The sequence below is a fragment of the Thalassophryne amazonica genome, chromosome 13 (assembly GCF_902500255.1).
Source record: "Thalassophryne amazonica chromosome 13, fThaAma1.1, whole genome shotgun sequence".
Taxonomy (NCBI): domain Eukaryota; kingdom Metazoa; phylum Chordata; class Actinopteri; order Batrachoidiformes; family Batrachoididae; genus Thalassophryne; species Thalassophryne amazonica.
The window spans coordinates 4,087,796-4,102,055 of NC_047115.1; the positions used below are offsets into that span (position 1 = coordinate 4,087,796).

The 14,260-nt window shown below is 49.0% G+C and overlaps 1 protein-coding gene across 1 annotated transcript in view; it reads right to left on the minus strand.

Moving 5' to 3' along the window:
* prph2b (peripherin 2b (retinal degeneration, slow)) overlaps nucleotides 1-9,540 on the minus strand; it is a 37,902-nt gene extending 28,362 nt beyond the window's left edge. Inside the window, exon 1 of the mRNA XM_034185024.1 lies at nucleotides 8,861-9,540. Coding sequence (XP_034040915.1) covers nucleotides 8,861-9,441 — 581 coding nt within the window. The 5' untranslated portion in view covers nucleotides 9,442-9,540. The remainder of the gene's footprint in view (nucleotides 1-8,860) is intronic.
* Nucleotides 9,541-14,260: the final 4,720 nt, after the last annotated feature.

Here is a 14,260-nt window from a genome sequence, read left to right on the forward strand (position 1 = left end):
ATATTTTTTCCCTCTACTTGGTCTATAAAAAGTAACCGTTACTGACTGCCACAATTTTTTTTTCCTGATTTCTTATAGTGTTTCTTAAAGCCAGAAAGTTGCCATTTGAAATGACTTTAGTTTTGTGTCATGTTTGTGATCTGCTTTTTTTCTACAAAATTAAACAACTGAATGAACATCCTCCGAGGCCGGTGATTCCATAATTTTTGCCAGGGGTTGTATAACTGAGTATCATCAGCATAGCAATGAAATGGGTGCTATATAAAGGGAGAAAAGCACGGGGCCTAATACAGACCCCTGTGGAACCCCAAATTTCATGTCACTAAGGTTACAGGTAGTGTTATTGTACAAAACACAGTGAGAACGACTGGTCAAGTATGATGTCAACCATGCAAGGGCACTCCCAGTAATCCAAAAATTATTCTTCAGCCTATCAAGTAGAATATGATGATCCACAGTATCAAATGCAGCACTGAGATCTAACAGCAGCAGAACCGTAGTGGTGTCCGACTCCATTGTAAGCAGAAGATCATTCACCACTTTAGTGAGAGCCGTCTCTGTGGAATGATATTTTCTAAAAGAAGACTGCAGTGGCTCAAAGAGATTATTCTCAGTAAGATAGTCTACGAGCTGCCGTGACACCACTTTTTCCAGAATTTTAGAGCAAAATGATAGATTTGATATCGGCCGATAGTTTTTCAGTACACTCGGGTCAAGATTAGGTTTCTAAAGTAATGGTTTAATCACTGCAGATTTGAAACATTTAGGAACATATCCAGAAGTTAAAGAAAGATTAATAATTTCCACCACAGTCGGCCCAAGAGTGGACCACAGGTCCTTAAACAGTTTTGTTGGTATAGGATCAAATAAACAGGTTGTGCTTTTTGTAGACGTTACGAGATTTGTCAGCATGCCTAGTGAGATACTATCAAATTCTGTAAATCTAGGTAATACCTCAGTAGTGGCGCCCACCTCAATAGCAGGGTGTAGTGGCTGGATTAAGGCATGCTGGGATATGTTTAACCAAATGTCTTCTATTTTCTTCTTGAAGTAATCCAAGAAATCTTGTGTTGTAAAAGGAGAGCGAACTACAGGTGGTTGTCCATGAATAAGTGTTGCCACCATGTGGAACAAGACCTTTGAGTTATGCTTGTTTTTGTTGATCAATTCAGCGTAATAGGTCCACTTTGTAGCCAGTAATGTTGTGAAAGTGTAGGAACACAGACCCACAACAGGGGGCGTAAAAGAACGGGAAATGGATAAGCCAAACAGTAACAATTTAATGTTGTAAATTGTGCACAACGGAATACAGACAACCAGTTTGGAACTACAGTCAATTACGTTGGGTGACGTGTGGGCAGGCTTGAGGATAGGAGACGCCCGTCCAGAACCGAGCCGGATCCCACACGGCCCTCACCGCCAACGGATCTGAAGAACACCGGAGCCGCCAAGTCCTGGGTCCCCAGGTGGTCACCGTCTCCAGCTGTCAGACCTGGTACTACTGGCAGAGAACAGAAACAGTACAGGTGAGTGTGAGTATGCACACTCAGTAATCCCACAGTCTGTGTTCTTTTGGGAGGGAGCACCTCCACCTCCAGTCACACACTCGTGCAGCTCCTGTCTAACCACTTATCTGGTTGGGGTGTGAAGCGAAGCCATTGCTGATCACACCAAACGCCAATCCAGCAGATAAGGCAACACCACAGGAAAACGGCTGCAAAGAAGTTCAGACTATTAGTCAGTGTTAAATACAGCAGAGAATATTACCTCCAAGGTAGCTGATTTCTCGGCGAGGAGGTGGAGTTGCAGTCCGGCCTTTATGGTGATGGTGATGAGTTGAATGAGTGACAGCTGGTGCTGATGATGAGTGACAGCTGTCACTCCCAGTGGCTCCAGCGCCCGCTCGTGCTTGAAGCCCGCACTCCAAGCAGGGCGCCATCTGGTGGTGGTGGGCCAGCAGTACCTCCTCTTCAGCGGCCCACACAACAGGACCCCCCCCCCTCAACGAGCGCCTCCTGGCGCCCGACCAGGCTTGTCCGGGTGCCGCCGGTAGAAGTCGGCTAGGAGGACCAGGTCCAGGATGAAGCTCTTCTTCACCCAGGAGCGTTCTTCGGGTTCATACCCCTCCCAGTCCACCAAATACTGGAACCCCCGGCCCTTCCGATGGACGTCCAGGAGCTGGCGCACGGTCCAAGCCGGCTCCCCGTCGATGATCCGGGCAGGAGGCGGCGCCGGTCCGGGGGTACAGAGGGGTGAAATGTGGTGAGGTTTGATGCGTGACACATGGAAAACCGGGTGGATCCGCAGCGAAGCTGGCAGCTTCAGCTTCACTGCGGCTGGACTGAGGATCTTGAGTATGGTGAATGGTCCAATGTATCTGTCCTTTAATTTCTGGGATTCCACTTGCAGAGGAATGTCTTTTGTGGAAAGCCAAACCTCCTGCCCAGGCTGATACGTAGGGGCCAGGGCACGCCAGCGGTCTGCATGGTTCTTGGACCTCGTCGGGCTTTGAGCAGGGCAGAACGGGCGGTACGCCACACCCGACGGCACCTTCTCAGATGGGCCTGGACCGAGGGCACCCCGACCTCTCCCTCCACTAGCGGGAACAATGGGGGCTGGTACCCCAAACACACCTCAAACGGGGAGAGGCCGGTAGCAGATGATACTTGGCTATTATGAGCGTACTCGAACCAGGCCAGATGGTTGCTCCAGGCTGTCGGGTGCGTGGAGGTCACGCAGCGGAGGGCCTGCTCCAATTCCTGGTTCGCCCGCTCTGCCTGTCCATTCGTCTGAGGATGGTATCCGGAAGAGAGACTCACGGTGGCCCCCAGTTCCCTGCAGAAACTCCTCCAGACCTGAGAGGAGAACTGAGGACCACGGTCTGAGACAATATCGGATGGAATCCCATGCAGACGCACGACATGGTGGACCAGGAGGTCTGCAGTCTCCTGGGCCGTCGGGAGCTTCGGGAGGGCCACGAAGTGGGCCGCCTTGGAGAACTGGTCCACTATTGTGAGGATGGTAGTCATGCCCTGGGACAGCGGGAGGCCCATGACAAAGTCCAGGCCGATGTGAAACCAGGGGCGATGAGGCACGGGCGGAGGCTGGAGGAGGCCTTGGGCCTTGTGGTGGTCGGCCTTGCCCCTGGCACAGGTGGTGCAGGCCTGGACATACTCCCGGACGTCGGCTTCCATAGACGCCCACCAGAAGCACTGCCGGACCACTGCCACGGTCCTTCGCACCCCTGGATGACAGGAGAGCTTGGAACCGTGACAGAAGTCTAGGACCGCAGCCCTGGCCTCTGGTGGGACGTACAGTTTGTCCTTCTGACCTGTCCCCGGGTCCGGGCTCCGTGTCAGGGACTCCCGGACGGTCTTCTCCACGTCCCAGGTGAGGGTGGCCACGACAATGGACTCGGGGATGATGGCTTCCGTCGGATCTGACAGCTCGGTCTTGACTTCCTCTTCATGCACCCGGGACAGGGCGTCAGATCGTTGGTTCTTCATCCCGGGGCGGTAGGTGATCCGAAGGTCAAAACGCCCGAAGAACAGTGACCAGCGGGCTTTCCTGGGGTTCAGACGCCTGGCGGTCCGAATGTACTCCAGGTTCCGATGGTCCTTGAAAACCGTAAATGGTACCGATGCTCCCTCCAACAGGTGTCTCCACTCCTCAAGAGCCTCCTTCACCGCAAGAAGTTCCCGATTGCCAACGTCATAGTTCCTTTCAGCCGGGGTCAACCTGTGGGAAAAGTAGGCACATGGATGGAGAACCTTGTCAGACTCCCCGCTCTGGGATAGCACGGCTCCTATCCCCAAGTCAGAGGCGCCCACTTCAACTAAAAACTGGCGATTGGGATCGGGCTGCACCAGAACCGGTGCAGTCGAGAACCGGCGTTTCAACTCCCTAAACGCGGCTTCGCACCGATCCGACCAGGTGAAGGGGACTTTAGTGGAGGTCAGGGCTGTCAGGGGGCTAACTACCTGACTGTAGCCCTTGATGAACCTCCGGTAGAAATTTCCAAAACCGAGGAACTGTTGCAGTTTCCTACGGTTTGTTGGTTGTTGCCAATCTCTCACCGCCGCAACCTTGGCCGGATCAGGGGCGACGGAGTTGGAGGAGATTATGAACCCCAGGAAGGACAAAGAAGTGCGGTGGAACTCGCACTTCTCGCCCTTCACAAACAGCCGGTTCTCCAACAACCGCTGTAGGACCTGACGTACATGCTTGACATGGGTCTCAGGATCCGGAGAAAAGATGAGTATATCATCTAGATATACGAAGACAATCCGATGCAGGAAGTCCCACAAGACGTCATTAATCAACGCTTGGAACGTCGCAGGCGCATTGGTGAGGCCGAACGGCATGACCAGGTACTCAAAGTGACCTAACGGGGTGTTGAATGGCGTCTTCCACTCGTCTCCCTCCCGGATCCGAACCAGGTGATAAGCATTCCTAAGATCCAATTTTGTGAAAATTTGGGCTCCATGCAAGGGCATGAACACTGAATCCAACAAAGGTAATGGGTATCGGTTGCGAACCATGATCTCGTTCAGCCCTCTGTAATCAATGCATGGACGGAGTCCGCCGTCCTTCTTGCCCACAAAAAAGAAACCAGCACCCATCGGGGAGGTGGAGTTCCGGATCAACCCGGCAGCTAACGAGTCCCAGATGTAGGTCTCCATTGATTCACGTTCCGGGTGTGAGAGGTTGTACAGCCTGCTGGACGGGTACTCAGCGCCCGGTATCAAATCAATGGCACAATCGTACGGACGGTGCGGGGCAGCATGAGTGCCAGATCTTTGCTGAAGACGTCAGCAAGGTCATGGTACTCGGCTGGCACCGCCGCCAGATTGGGGGGAACTATAACCTCCTCCTTAGCTGTCACACCGGGTGGAACCGAGGATTCTAAACACTCCCGGTGGCAGGTTTCGCTCCACTGAACCACAACCCCAGAAGGCCAATCAATCTGGGGATTGTGTTTTAACACCCATGGGAAACCCAAAATCACTCGGGAGGTAGAAGGTGTTACATAAAACACAATCTCCTCCCTGTGATTTCCAGATGCAACCAATGTCACTGGCTGTGTCTGGTGTGTGATTAGTGGAAGAAGGGTGCCATCTAGTGCCCGCACCGACAATGTGACGGTAAGGCCACTAGAGGGAGCCCAACCTCCTTTGCCCATCTGCTATCCAGCAGATTCCCCTCCGACCCCGTGTCCACCAGTGCTGGGGCGTGAAGGGTTAGGTCCCCACTCAGGATCGTGACTGGGATATGTGCAGATTTTCGGGGTCTCCCCGCGTGGGTATTGTGACCCACCCTTAGCCCAGTCTCTAAGGACGAGTGCTGCTGTTTTGACCGTTTGGGGCATTCTCTCTGTGTGTGCTCGGTTGAGCTGCAGAGAAAACACTCCCCACGGATCGGCCTCCTTTGTCTCTGATCTGATCGCCTTTTGGCCCTGCTCGTTTCCATAGCAACGTCAGCAGGGGGAGCTGTCGTCACGTGGAGTGCCCTGGCTGTGGAGCGTGGGGAAGATGGCTCCCTTTCGGACCCGGGAGGAAGAGGGACAGCTTGTGCCTGACCACGCCCTTCGTCTCGCTCCCGTCGGGGTTCTGTTAATCGGTTGTCTAACCGTATAACCAGGTCGATAAGCCCGTCTAAATCCCGCGGCTCGTCCTTCGCCACCAGGTGCTCCTTAAGGACCAGAGACAGTCCGTTTACAAAGGCGGCACGGAGCGCAACAGCATTCCAGCCGGCTCGCACTGCCGTGATGCGGAAGTCGACTGCATACTTCGCTGCGCTCCGACACCCCTGTCTTATCGACAGCAGCACGCTTGAAGCAGTCTCGCCTCTATGAGGGTGGTCGAACACCTGTCGGAACTCCCTCACAAACTCAGTGTAAATCATTAGGAGCCGTGAATTCTGCTCCCAGAGCGCCGTAGCCCAGGCGCGTGCCTCTCCTCGAAGCACATTTATAATGTAAGCCACCCGGCTAGCGTCTGACGCGTACATGACAGGACGCTGTGAAAAGACGAGCGAGCACTGCATCAAGAAGTCCGCGCACGTCTCCACACAGCCTCCATACGGCTCCGGAGGGCTTATGTATGCTTCAGGGGAAGGTGGGGGGGTTCGTTGAACGACCAGTGGAATGTCTGTTTCTGGCATTCGGTCAGCAGGAGGAGGTGCTGCAGCAGCGCCCTGAGCATGCGCTTCCACCTGGGCGGTGAGAGCCTCCATCCTTCGATTGGGAACAACGCTCTGCTCGGTAACTAAGTCCAACCGAGCAGTAAAAGCGGTTAAGATGTGCTGCAGTTCACCTAACACGCCTCCTGCTGGCGCCTGTGCACCTCGCTCTTCCATTGGCTGTTCAAGCGATGGTTGACGCCCCTCAGGATCCATGACGCTGGCCGGGAAATCCTGTTGTGAAAGTGTAGGAACACGGACCCACAACAGGGGGCGTAAAAGAACGGGCAATGGTCTGTAACGGAATACAGACAACCAGTTTGGAACTACAGTCAATTACGTTGGGTGACGTGTGGGCAGGCTTGAGGATAGGAGACGCCCGTCCAGAACCGAGCCGGATCCCACACGGCCCTCACCGCCAACGGATCTGAAGAACACCGGAGCCGCCAAGTCCTGGGTCCCCAGGTGGTCACCGTCTCCAGCTGTCAGACCTGGTACTGCTGGCAGAGAACAGAAACAGTACAGGTGAGTGTGAGTGCACACACTCAGTAATCCCACAGTCTGTGTTCTTTTGGGAGGGAGCACCTCCACCTCCAGTCACACACTCGTGCAGCTCCTGTCTAACCACTTATCTGGTTGGGGTGTGAAGCGAAGCCGTCGCTGATCACACCAAACGCCAATCCAGCAGATAAGGCAACACCACAGGAAAACGGCTGCAAAGAAGTTCAGACTATTAGTCAGTGTTAAATACAGCAGAGAATATTACCTCCAAGGTAGCTGATTTCTCGGCGAGGAGGTGGAGTTGCAGTCCAGCCTTTATGGTGATGGTGATGAGTTGAATGAGTGACAGCTGGTGCTGATGATGAGTGACAGCTGTCACTCCCAGTGGCTCCAGCGCCCTCTCGTGCTTGAAGCCCGCACTCCAAGCAGGGCGCCATCTGGTGGTGGTGGGCCAGCAGTACCTCCTCTTCAGCGGCCCACACAACAAGTAATGCATGATTATAGTCTAAGATAGCATCACACCACGCAAGGTGGAATAGCTAGTCGTCCAACATAGCTGGACTCACTACTGTCTTGTAAACCTTCCTCTTCACTCTTGCTGATATTCTTCGGTCACAAATCACTCCTGCCACCTTTCTCCACCCACTCCACTCTGCCTGCACTCTCTTCTTCACCTCTCTACCACACTCTCCATTACTTTGAACAGTTGACCCCAAATATTTAAACTCATCTACTTTCACCACTTCTACTCCTTGTAACTGCACTATTCCACTGGGCTCCCTCCCATTCACACACATGAACTCAGTCTGACTTTCATTCCTCTGCTCTCCAGAGCAGACCCCCTCTCTCCAGGCTGGACTCAACCTGCTCTCTACTCTCACTACAGATCACAAGTGGTGGGCACAGAAAACCAAAAAATTAACTTCGATAACAGATAATCAGATAACTGAAAAGTTATCTTTGATAAAGCTAAACCGATAAACCACCCAAAGATTTATCGGAAGCTACAGATAACCGATAACTTCCAGTATTGTCTCCGGGACACTTGCAACTACTAACAAGCAGATTTAGAGTATTAACACCACAATCGCTTCTGGTAGCATCAAAAGCGACAACAGACCCAAACAATGAGTCAGCACTTCTGTCTTTGAACATCCTGCCCCCTGCTGGAAGCTCCAGTGTACTACATGGCTTCCAGTGCAGAAGCAACTGAGAGGAGCCACAAAGCTCAACTCTCTACTCAATCACAACGTTGCTGTCAGGCTGAGGTCTTGGAAAATAAAGCAGTGCTGAGTTATGGTTTGGTGTATAAATAAAATAATAACTCCATTAATGTCAATTCTGTCATTTGTGCAAAGTAAAGATATAACTATCTTTTAATGTTGAATAATGCACTAATTCTGAAGTTTTGTAACAAACAGACAGATGGCATTCTGGGTAAAATGTGCTTCTGCTAACACTGATTGGTTGATTCATTCTATATAAACCAACACATTAATGTGAGGTGTGTCGTGTGTTGGTGTTAACAGATGAATGTGCTTTTGTAAAATATGCCATTTTTTATTTGTAAAAAAAAAAAAAAAAAAAAAAAAAACAAGTTGTAATTACATAACTGCCTGATATAACCGGTGTCAAAATAAATAGAACAGTGCCATGATCTACTGGTGCCAGTGCGAGTTTTGGCCCTTTTTCAGCTGATTTTTCATTTATGCGAGAATTTTTTGGATCGCACCGAGTTTCAGGTTAATTGCGCGTCCTGCATCATTTAGTATACATGGAGTAATGAGCTGCGTTTAACATCTAACAATCACCTCCTGATCGGCAATCGTATGGTCGGATGAAAATCAAACTTGTTTGATATTCTGGTCGGCCGTCGTGAGGGGATCCCACTGCTGAAGAGCTACAAGCGTCCAACCTCTCGCACTGTGCCTGTGCAAACACCACAGACATGTCTTGTAATGTTTTTTGTTTTAAACAGGATCAAAGTAAAACATTTCAAAGGGGCAATTTATGTTTGACAGACCAGCTGAGATTATCTCTGGTCCCTGAAGAACAGAGTTGGAACAGTGGTCAAAATACAAACTGTACCACAAGTTCATCTCGTCACCTTCTTATATCTGCTGCAATTTCAAAGTAAAGTCTCGGTGTGTGTGTGTACTTTTCGGTGACAGGGACTCACTCTTTGACCTCGTCGTTGCTCATGTCCAGGTAGCGGTTGCTGATCCACTGCACCTCAAACCAGTCCCTGAAGTTATTGTTTCCACAGCAGCGGAACTCGATCTGGGTCATGTCCAGTGTCCTCTTCATGAAGCAGCGTCCCGGAGTGTCGGTGTCTTTGTAGAACTTGATGCCGTTTTTGAGGCCATCTGTGAGTGCCAGGTACACCACAAACTGCATGAGGAAGCAAAGCGCTGCCACCAGCAGCAGCAGCACGTTGAAGCCGCAGCACATCAGCATGTATGACCGCAGCATCGGCTTCCACTTGGAAAACTTCATGGGGTCCAGAGAGTCATGGCACACCTTGCTGCCGAAGGCGTTGAACCCACAGGCCAACAGGCCCACGAGGATGTACAGGTTGGGCACTAAATGGCTCTCGTTGTTGTCCATCATCTCACTTCTTTTCCGAAGCTCGATCTTGAAAAAAATGCCGAGGCTGAAGATCAGGATCCCCATGATGACGGAGAGCCAGTAGAGCATCCACAGAGCCTGAGCCAGCTTCACCCGCTTCAGCAGGTCAAACTTCACTGGCATGAACGGCATGTTGACACCCGACTGCAACCAAACCCAATTTAAAGTCTGAAATGTTTTCTGACCACTTTGACTTCCAGAAGGTTTTTAATCCATTCCAGAGGTTAACTGCTGAACAGGCCTCACACATCCATAATTCACGGCTGTGGGACAGAGCAGCAGGTCAGGACGGTCCATCATGCCACAAGACACGCTGTTGACCTTCTGAGCACGGACGCGCCGAGGCGTGAACGCGTGCAGGAGACGAGCTGCAACAACTCATCCTAAATCCAGTAATCGCTCCCGATTCCATTAAGAGCTGGTGGTCCTAATCCCAAGATTTATCTGCTAATAGGTTTAAGTACCAGCTTCCTCAACTGTCAGTCAGCCCTCACAGGAGGCCGAGTTTCCATCACGCCGCCTCCTCACACGGTGCGCCACCACTTAGACACGTCTTCCTGTGAAGTCAGAAAATGCTTTGAGGGTTTTCCAGATCACCGCTGCCAGTGTTCTTGCTCGTGGGCTCACCGGTCGTTCCAGAACCTTCAACACCGCCAGGCACATGCACGTTGACGTGCACAGTTTAGTAAACACTGCTCATAAATCATGGTAAGGATTTATTTTTACCGGCAACAGTTTCAAATGTTTCCATCAAATTTTTTTATGACTTGCATTTTTTATTTTATAATATACAAATCAGTAGCATCACCAAAAATACAGGAACCTTCTATTCCAACACGGAACATCATCAAGGAAGGGTCGTCTTAACCAAAACGTGGCTATGTATTTCTCAATCTAACTAAATATTCACTGAAATACTTCATATCATGTCTTAACAAATAATATAGAACCTAAGAAAAGCCTGAAAGCACAAAACAAGACAAGCAGGAATAAACAATAATGCCTTAATCCTCATATCCCCACCCTATTCATGATTCCTGAGCAGCCACTTATTTTTTATTTACATTCAAACCAGTGACGGTTTGAACCAATTTGGCAAACCCCCCCCAAAAGACAAACATTCCTCTTGACGATCAATACGTGTCAAAATAATGGAGAAACTCCACTCAAAGCTTCTACCAACTATTCCCAACCTAACCAAACAGTTTATTTTGGGTGGGTCACTTAGGGGAACCTCACCCCGGCAATTTGAGTTAGCACACCATGGATGAAGGCATGCTACCACTGCTAGCTACCTGATGCAATGCAATGGAAAAAAAATTCATCATATTATTGTGGGTAGCTGTGTGGAAGAACAAAGACTGAGCCAGAGCTTTAGTCTTTTCTGCACTCTGCCACCAGGAGGCACTATTAGTTTTACACACAACAGCACAGAGATAATGGCTGAAGTCATCAAATACACAACACTTTACACTCATGGTAACAACAACATGACATTCAACCAAACTGACTAAACCAACTGAACTACAAAACACAACAAATCAGCCACACTGTTAAACCAACATAAACCACATAACCACATAAGTCAGGCGGAGTGACAGGGTTTTCTATATATCAGCAATATAATTATCAAATATTAATGTCTTTACTTTGATTTGCTGTCTTTGATTTTGTCTTTGATCTCATTCTCCATATACACTTTTATATATTTTCAATGTGTTCAAATCACTGAATTGCTAAAGTAGTTATATTCACTACATTGATTGATACATAGCTATTCACTATATTCACTGAACTGTTTAAGTAATCATTAAACTGCTCACAAGATTATCTTTGACTCAGTGAGAGGGCAGACTGTTTTGCTGAGATTTTGTTTTTGCTGAGCGCAGATGTGCGTCTTTAATTAACGGGTCAGCCTTGAGGGAAGAACGGTGTGACCGGCACACTGGTTCAGGGCTGAACATTGTTATCGGAGGACTAGGAGACTGGAGGCTTAAAGCCATAACAGTTTTCATATCAACGTGAGACCAGACTCTGTGTCTTTTTCTTGTTTTGTCCTATATGCTTGTATGTAACTTTATTCAATAAATAGGAGAGGCAGATGGGCGGGGCCCTTCAGAGCGGATGAGGACGGTTCTTGGCAGAGGGTCACGCTCATTTGCTCTCTCCTGATCAGGAAAAAGAAATTCAGTGTCTCCTGCGTGATTATTTTCTGTGTTAACTGAGTTGTTCTTTTCAAGTCCAACTCTGAACAACTCTGACACGGAGGTCTTGGAAAATAAAGTCATACTGACTTATGTTTTGGTGTGAATACTGATAGAATAACTCCATTAATGTCAATTCTGTCATTTGTACAAAGTTAAAATATAACATATACGAGGTCTGTTAGAAAAGTATCCGACCTTTTTATTTTTTTCAAAAACTGATGGATTTGAATCACGTGTGATTGCATGAGCCAACCTTGAACCTTCGTGCGCATGCGTGAGTTTTTTCACGCCTGTCAATTATGTAATTTGCTTGTAAGCAGCCTTTGTGTGAGGATGGGTGGAGTCTCTCATTGTTTTTTCTTTGCAAGGAAATGGCGGAACAACTGGAGCAGCGCGAATGCATCAAATTTTGCCAGAAACTGGGCGACAGCCAGGTGGAAACCATTCGGATTATTCAGACGGCTTTCGGTGACGATGCTTTGGGCATCACACAGATTAAAGAGCTGTACAACCGGTTTAAAGACGGCCACACAACGGTGGAGAGCAAGCCACGCTCCGGTCGGCATCAACATGCTGAAATGACCAGATCATTTCCTAAGTGAACGCTGTGGTGATGTGGGACCGTTGTGTGACTATCCGAGAAATTGTGGAAGAGGTGGACATCAGCACTTTTTCAGCACATTCCACTGTGACAGAAGATTTGGCCATGAAAAGAGTGGCGGTGAAATTCATGCCGATGGCTTTGGCACGAAGCTGATGCGGAGCAAAAGCACCTCTGTGTTGAAATCTCACAGGACATGTTGTAACATGCCCAGCTCTTCCACCATTCGGAAGATTCAGACGGCTTTCGGTGGCTTTTCAGTCGTGTGACTATCCGAGAAATTGTGGACGAGCTGGGCATGTCAACATGTCCTGTGAGACTTCAACACAGAGGCGCTTTTGCTCCGTCAGGTTCGTGCCCAAGCCATCAGCCATGTTTCTGTGTGATGCCCATAGCATTGTCACGAAAGCTGTCTGAATAATCCGAATGGTTTCCACCTGGCTGTCGCCCAGTTTCTGGCAAAATTTGATGCAGTCGCGCTGCTCCAGTCGTTCCGCCATTTCCTTGCAAAGAAAAAACGACAAGAGACTCCACTCATCCTCACACAAAGGCTGCTTACAAGCAAATGACGCAACCAACAGGCGTGAAAAAATTCACGCATGCGCACGAAGGTTCAAGGTTGGCTCATGCAAGCACACGTGATTCAAATCCATCAGGTTTTTGAAAAAAATTAAAAGGTCCGATACTTTTCTAACAGACCTCGTATCTTTTAAAGTGGATATGACACTTAAAGACAACATAGTCTTATTACATGTAACAAAGGTTATATAATTCGGTCAACCTAAACGTTTTGGGAAAATGGACGCGGTTCTCCCGTTATATACAACATTTGAATGTCCCGTTACTGAGAAATATGCACGCCCCGTGACCAGCTTTCCGCTGAGCACCAAGCCTGAAATATGTCACTGCGTGTGGACCGTATCAGCTTGCAGCTGTCACTCATCGGCTATGACAGCTGTCACCAATCATCTGCTCCTCACCCCTAATAAAAGCAGGACGACACCTCCACCATGTCGCCGAGATATCGTTCTACCAAGGAGGTAAATTCTCAGCCTTGATTGTGCCTACGCACGTACTAGCTGTTCTGGTTTTTGTGATCTTTTGCAGGAGATTCAACTCGTGGATTGACGAGCAGTGAATAGTTTTCACTCCTCACTCCGAACCACGTAAAAATAGGAGATTGATTCTGCACTCTGTTCTGGTGTTAAGGTGGAGGTGTTTTTCCCACCTGACTATTAAAAGAACTTGCTGACTATTTTTGCTCTTCGCCAGCAGTACCAGATCCGACACGCAGAGACGGTGGCCACCTGGGGAACTCGGAACTTGGCGGCTCCAGTATTCTCCTGGTTCGGTGGCGGAGGAAATCGTGTGGTTCCGGTTCTTCTCCAGACGGACGTCTCCTATCATCGAGCCTTTCCACACGACACCTTGATTGATTGACTTTGTACTCATTCTATAATCTGCTGTGTGTAGTTCTGGCATTCACAACAGTAAAGTGTTCATATTTAACTTCTTCTATTGTCCGTTCATTTGCGCCCCCTGTTGTGGGTCCGTGTCACTACACTTTCACAACAATTTATTTCCTATTCTTTCGTGAAAATAACGTAACTAAACATGGATGAATGCAATGCCAGACACTCGAAAATGGCAAAAACCCGAAGGTAATGACGGTGGTCCGCAAGTAGTAGCTACACTATCACGGCTCCGGAACAATAACAAAGGCAGTAAACAAATGCTCGAATCAAAAATGCTATACAGTAATTATAGTGTTATAAACAGCAGCAACAAAAATCAAAGCCACCCTTACCATTCCATATTCTGCAGCCTTTCAAAATCCATCGGAATTGGCACGTCTCTTGCCTCTGCTTCGGCTCCGCCATAAACACCGTCTGCATTATTTTCGCTGCCAGAGTGCTCCTGGTTTGAATGTTCGTCTGAAAGATACGGCTCCAATCTGTAGGGTCTAATCACTGCTGCGTCATCCTCAGGATTGGAGTCGGAAACAATCCACACTTGAAGAGGAGTCAGAAAAGTTCTTGATCTTGTCACTGTCCATGCTGAGGTCCATCTGTTCCTGTTGTTAATCAAACAGACAAAGACGGGACTCTACACGCTGTGACGTCATGGCATCACATGACCGCTG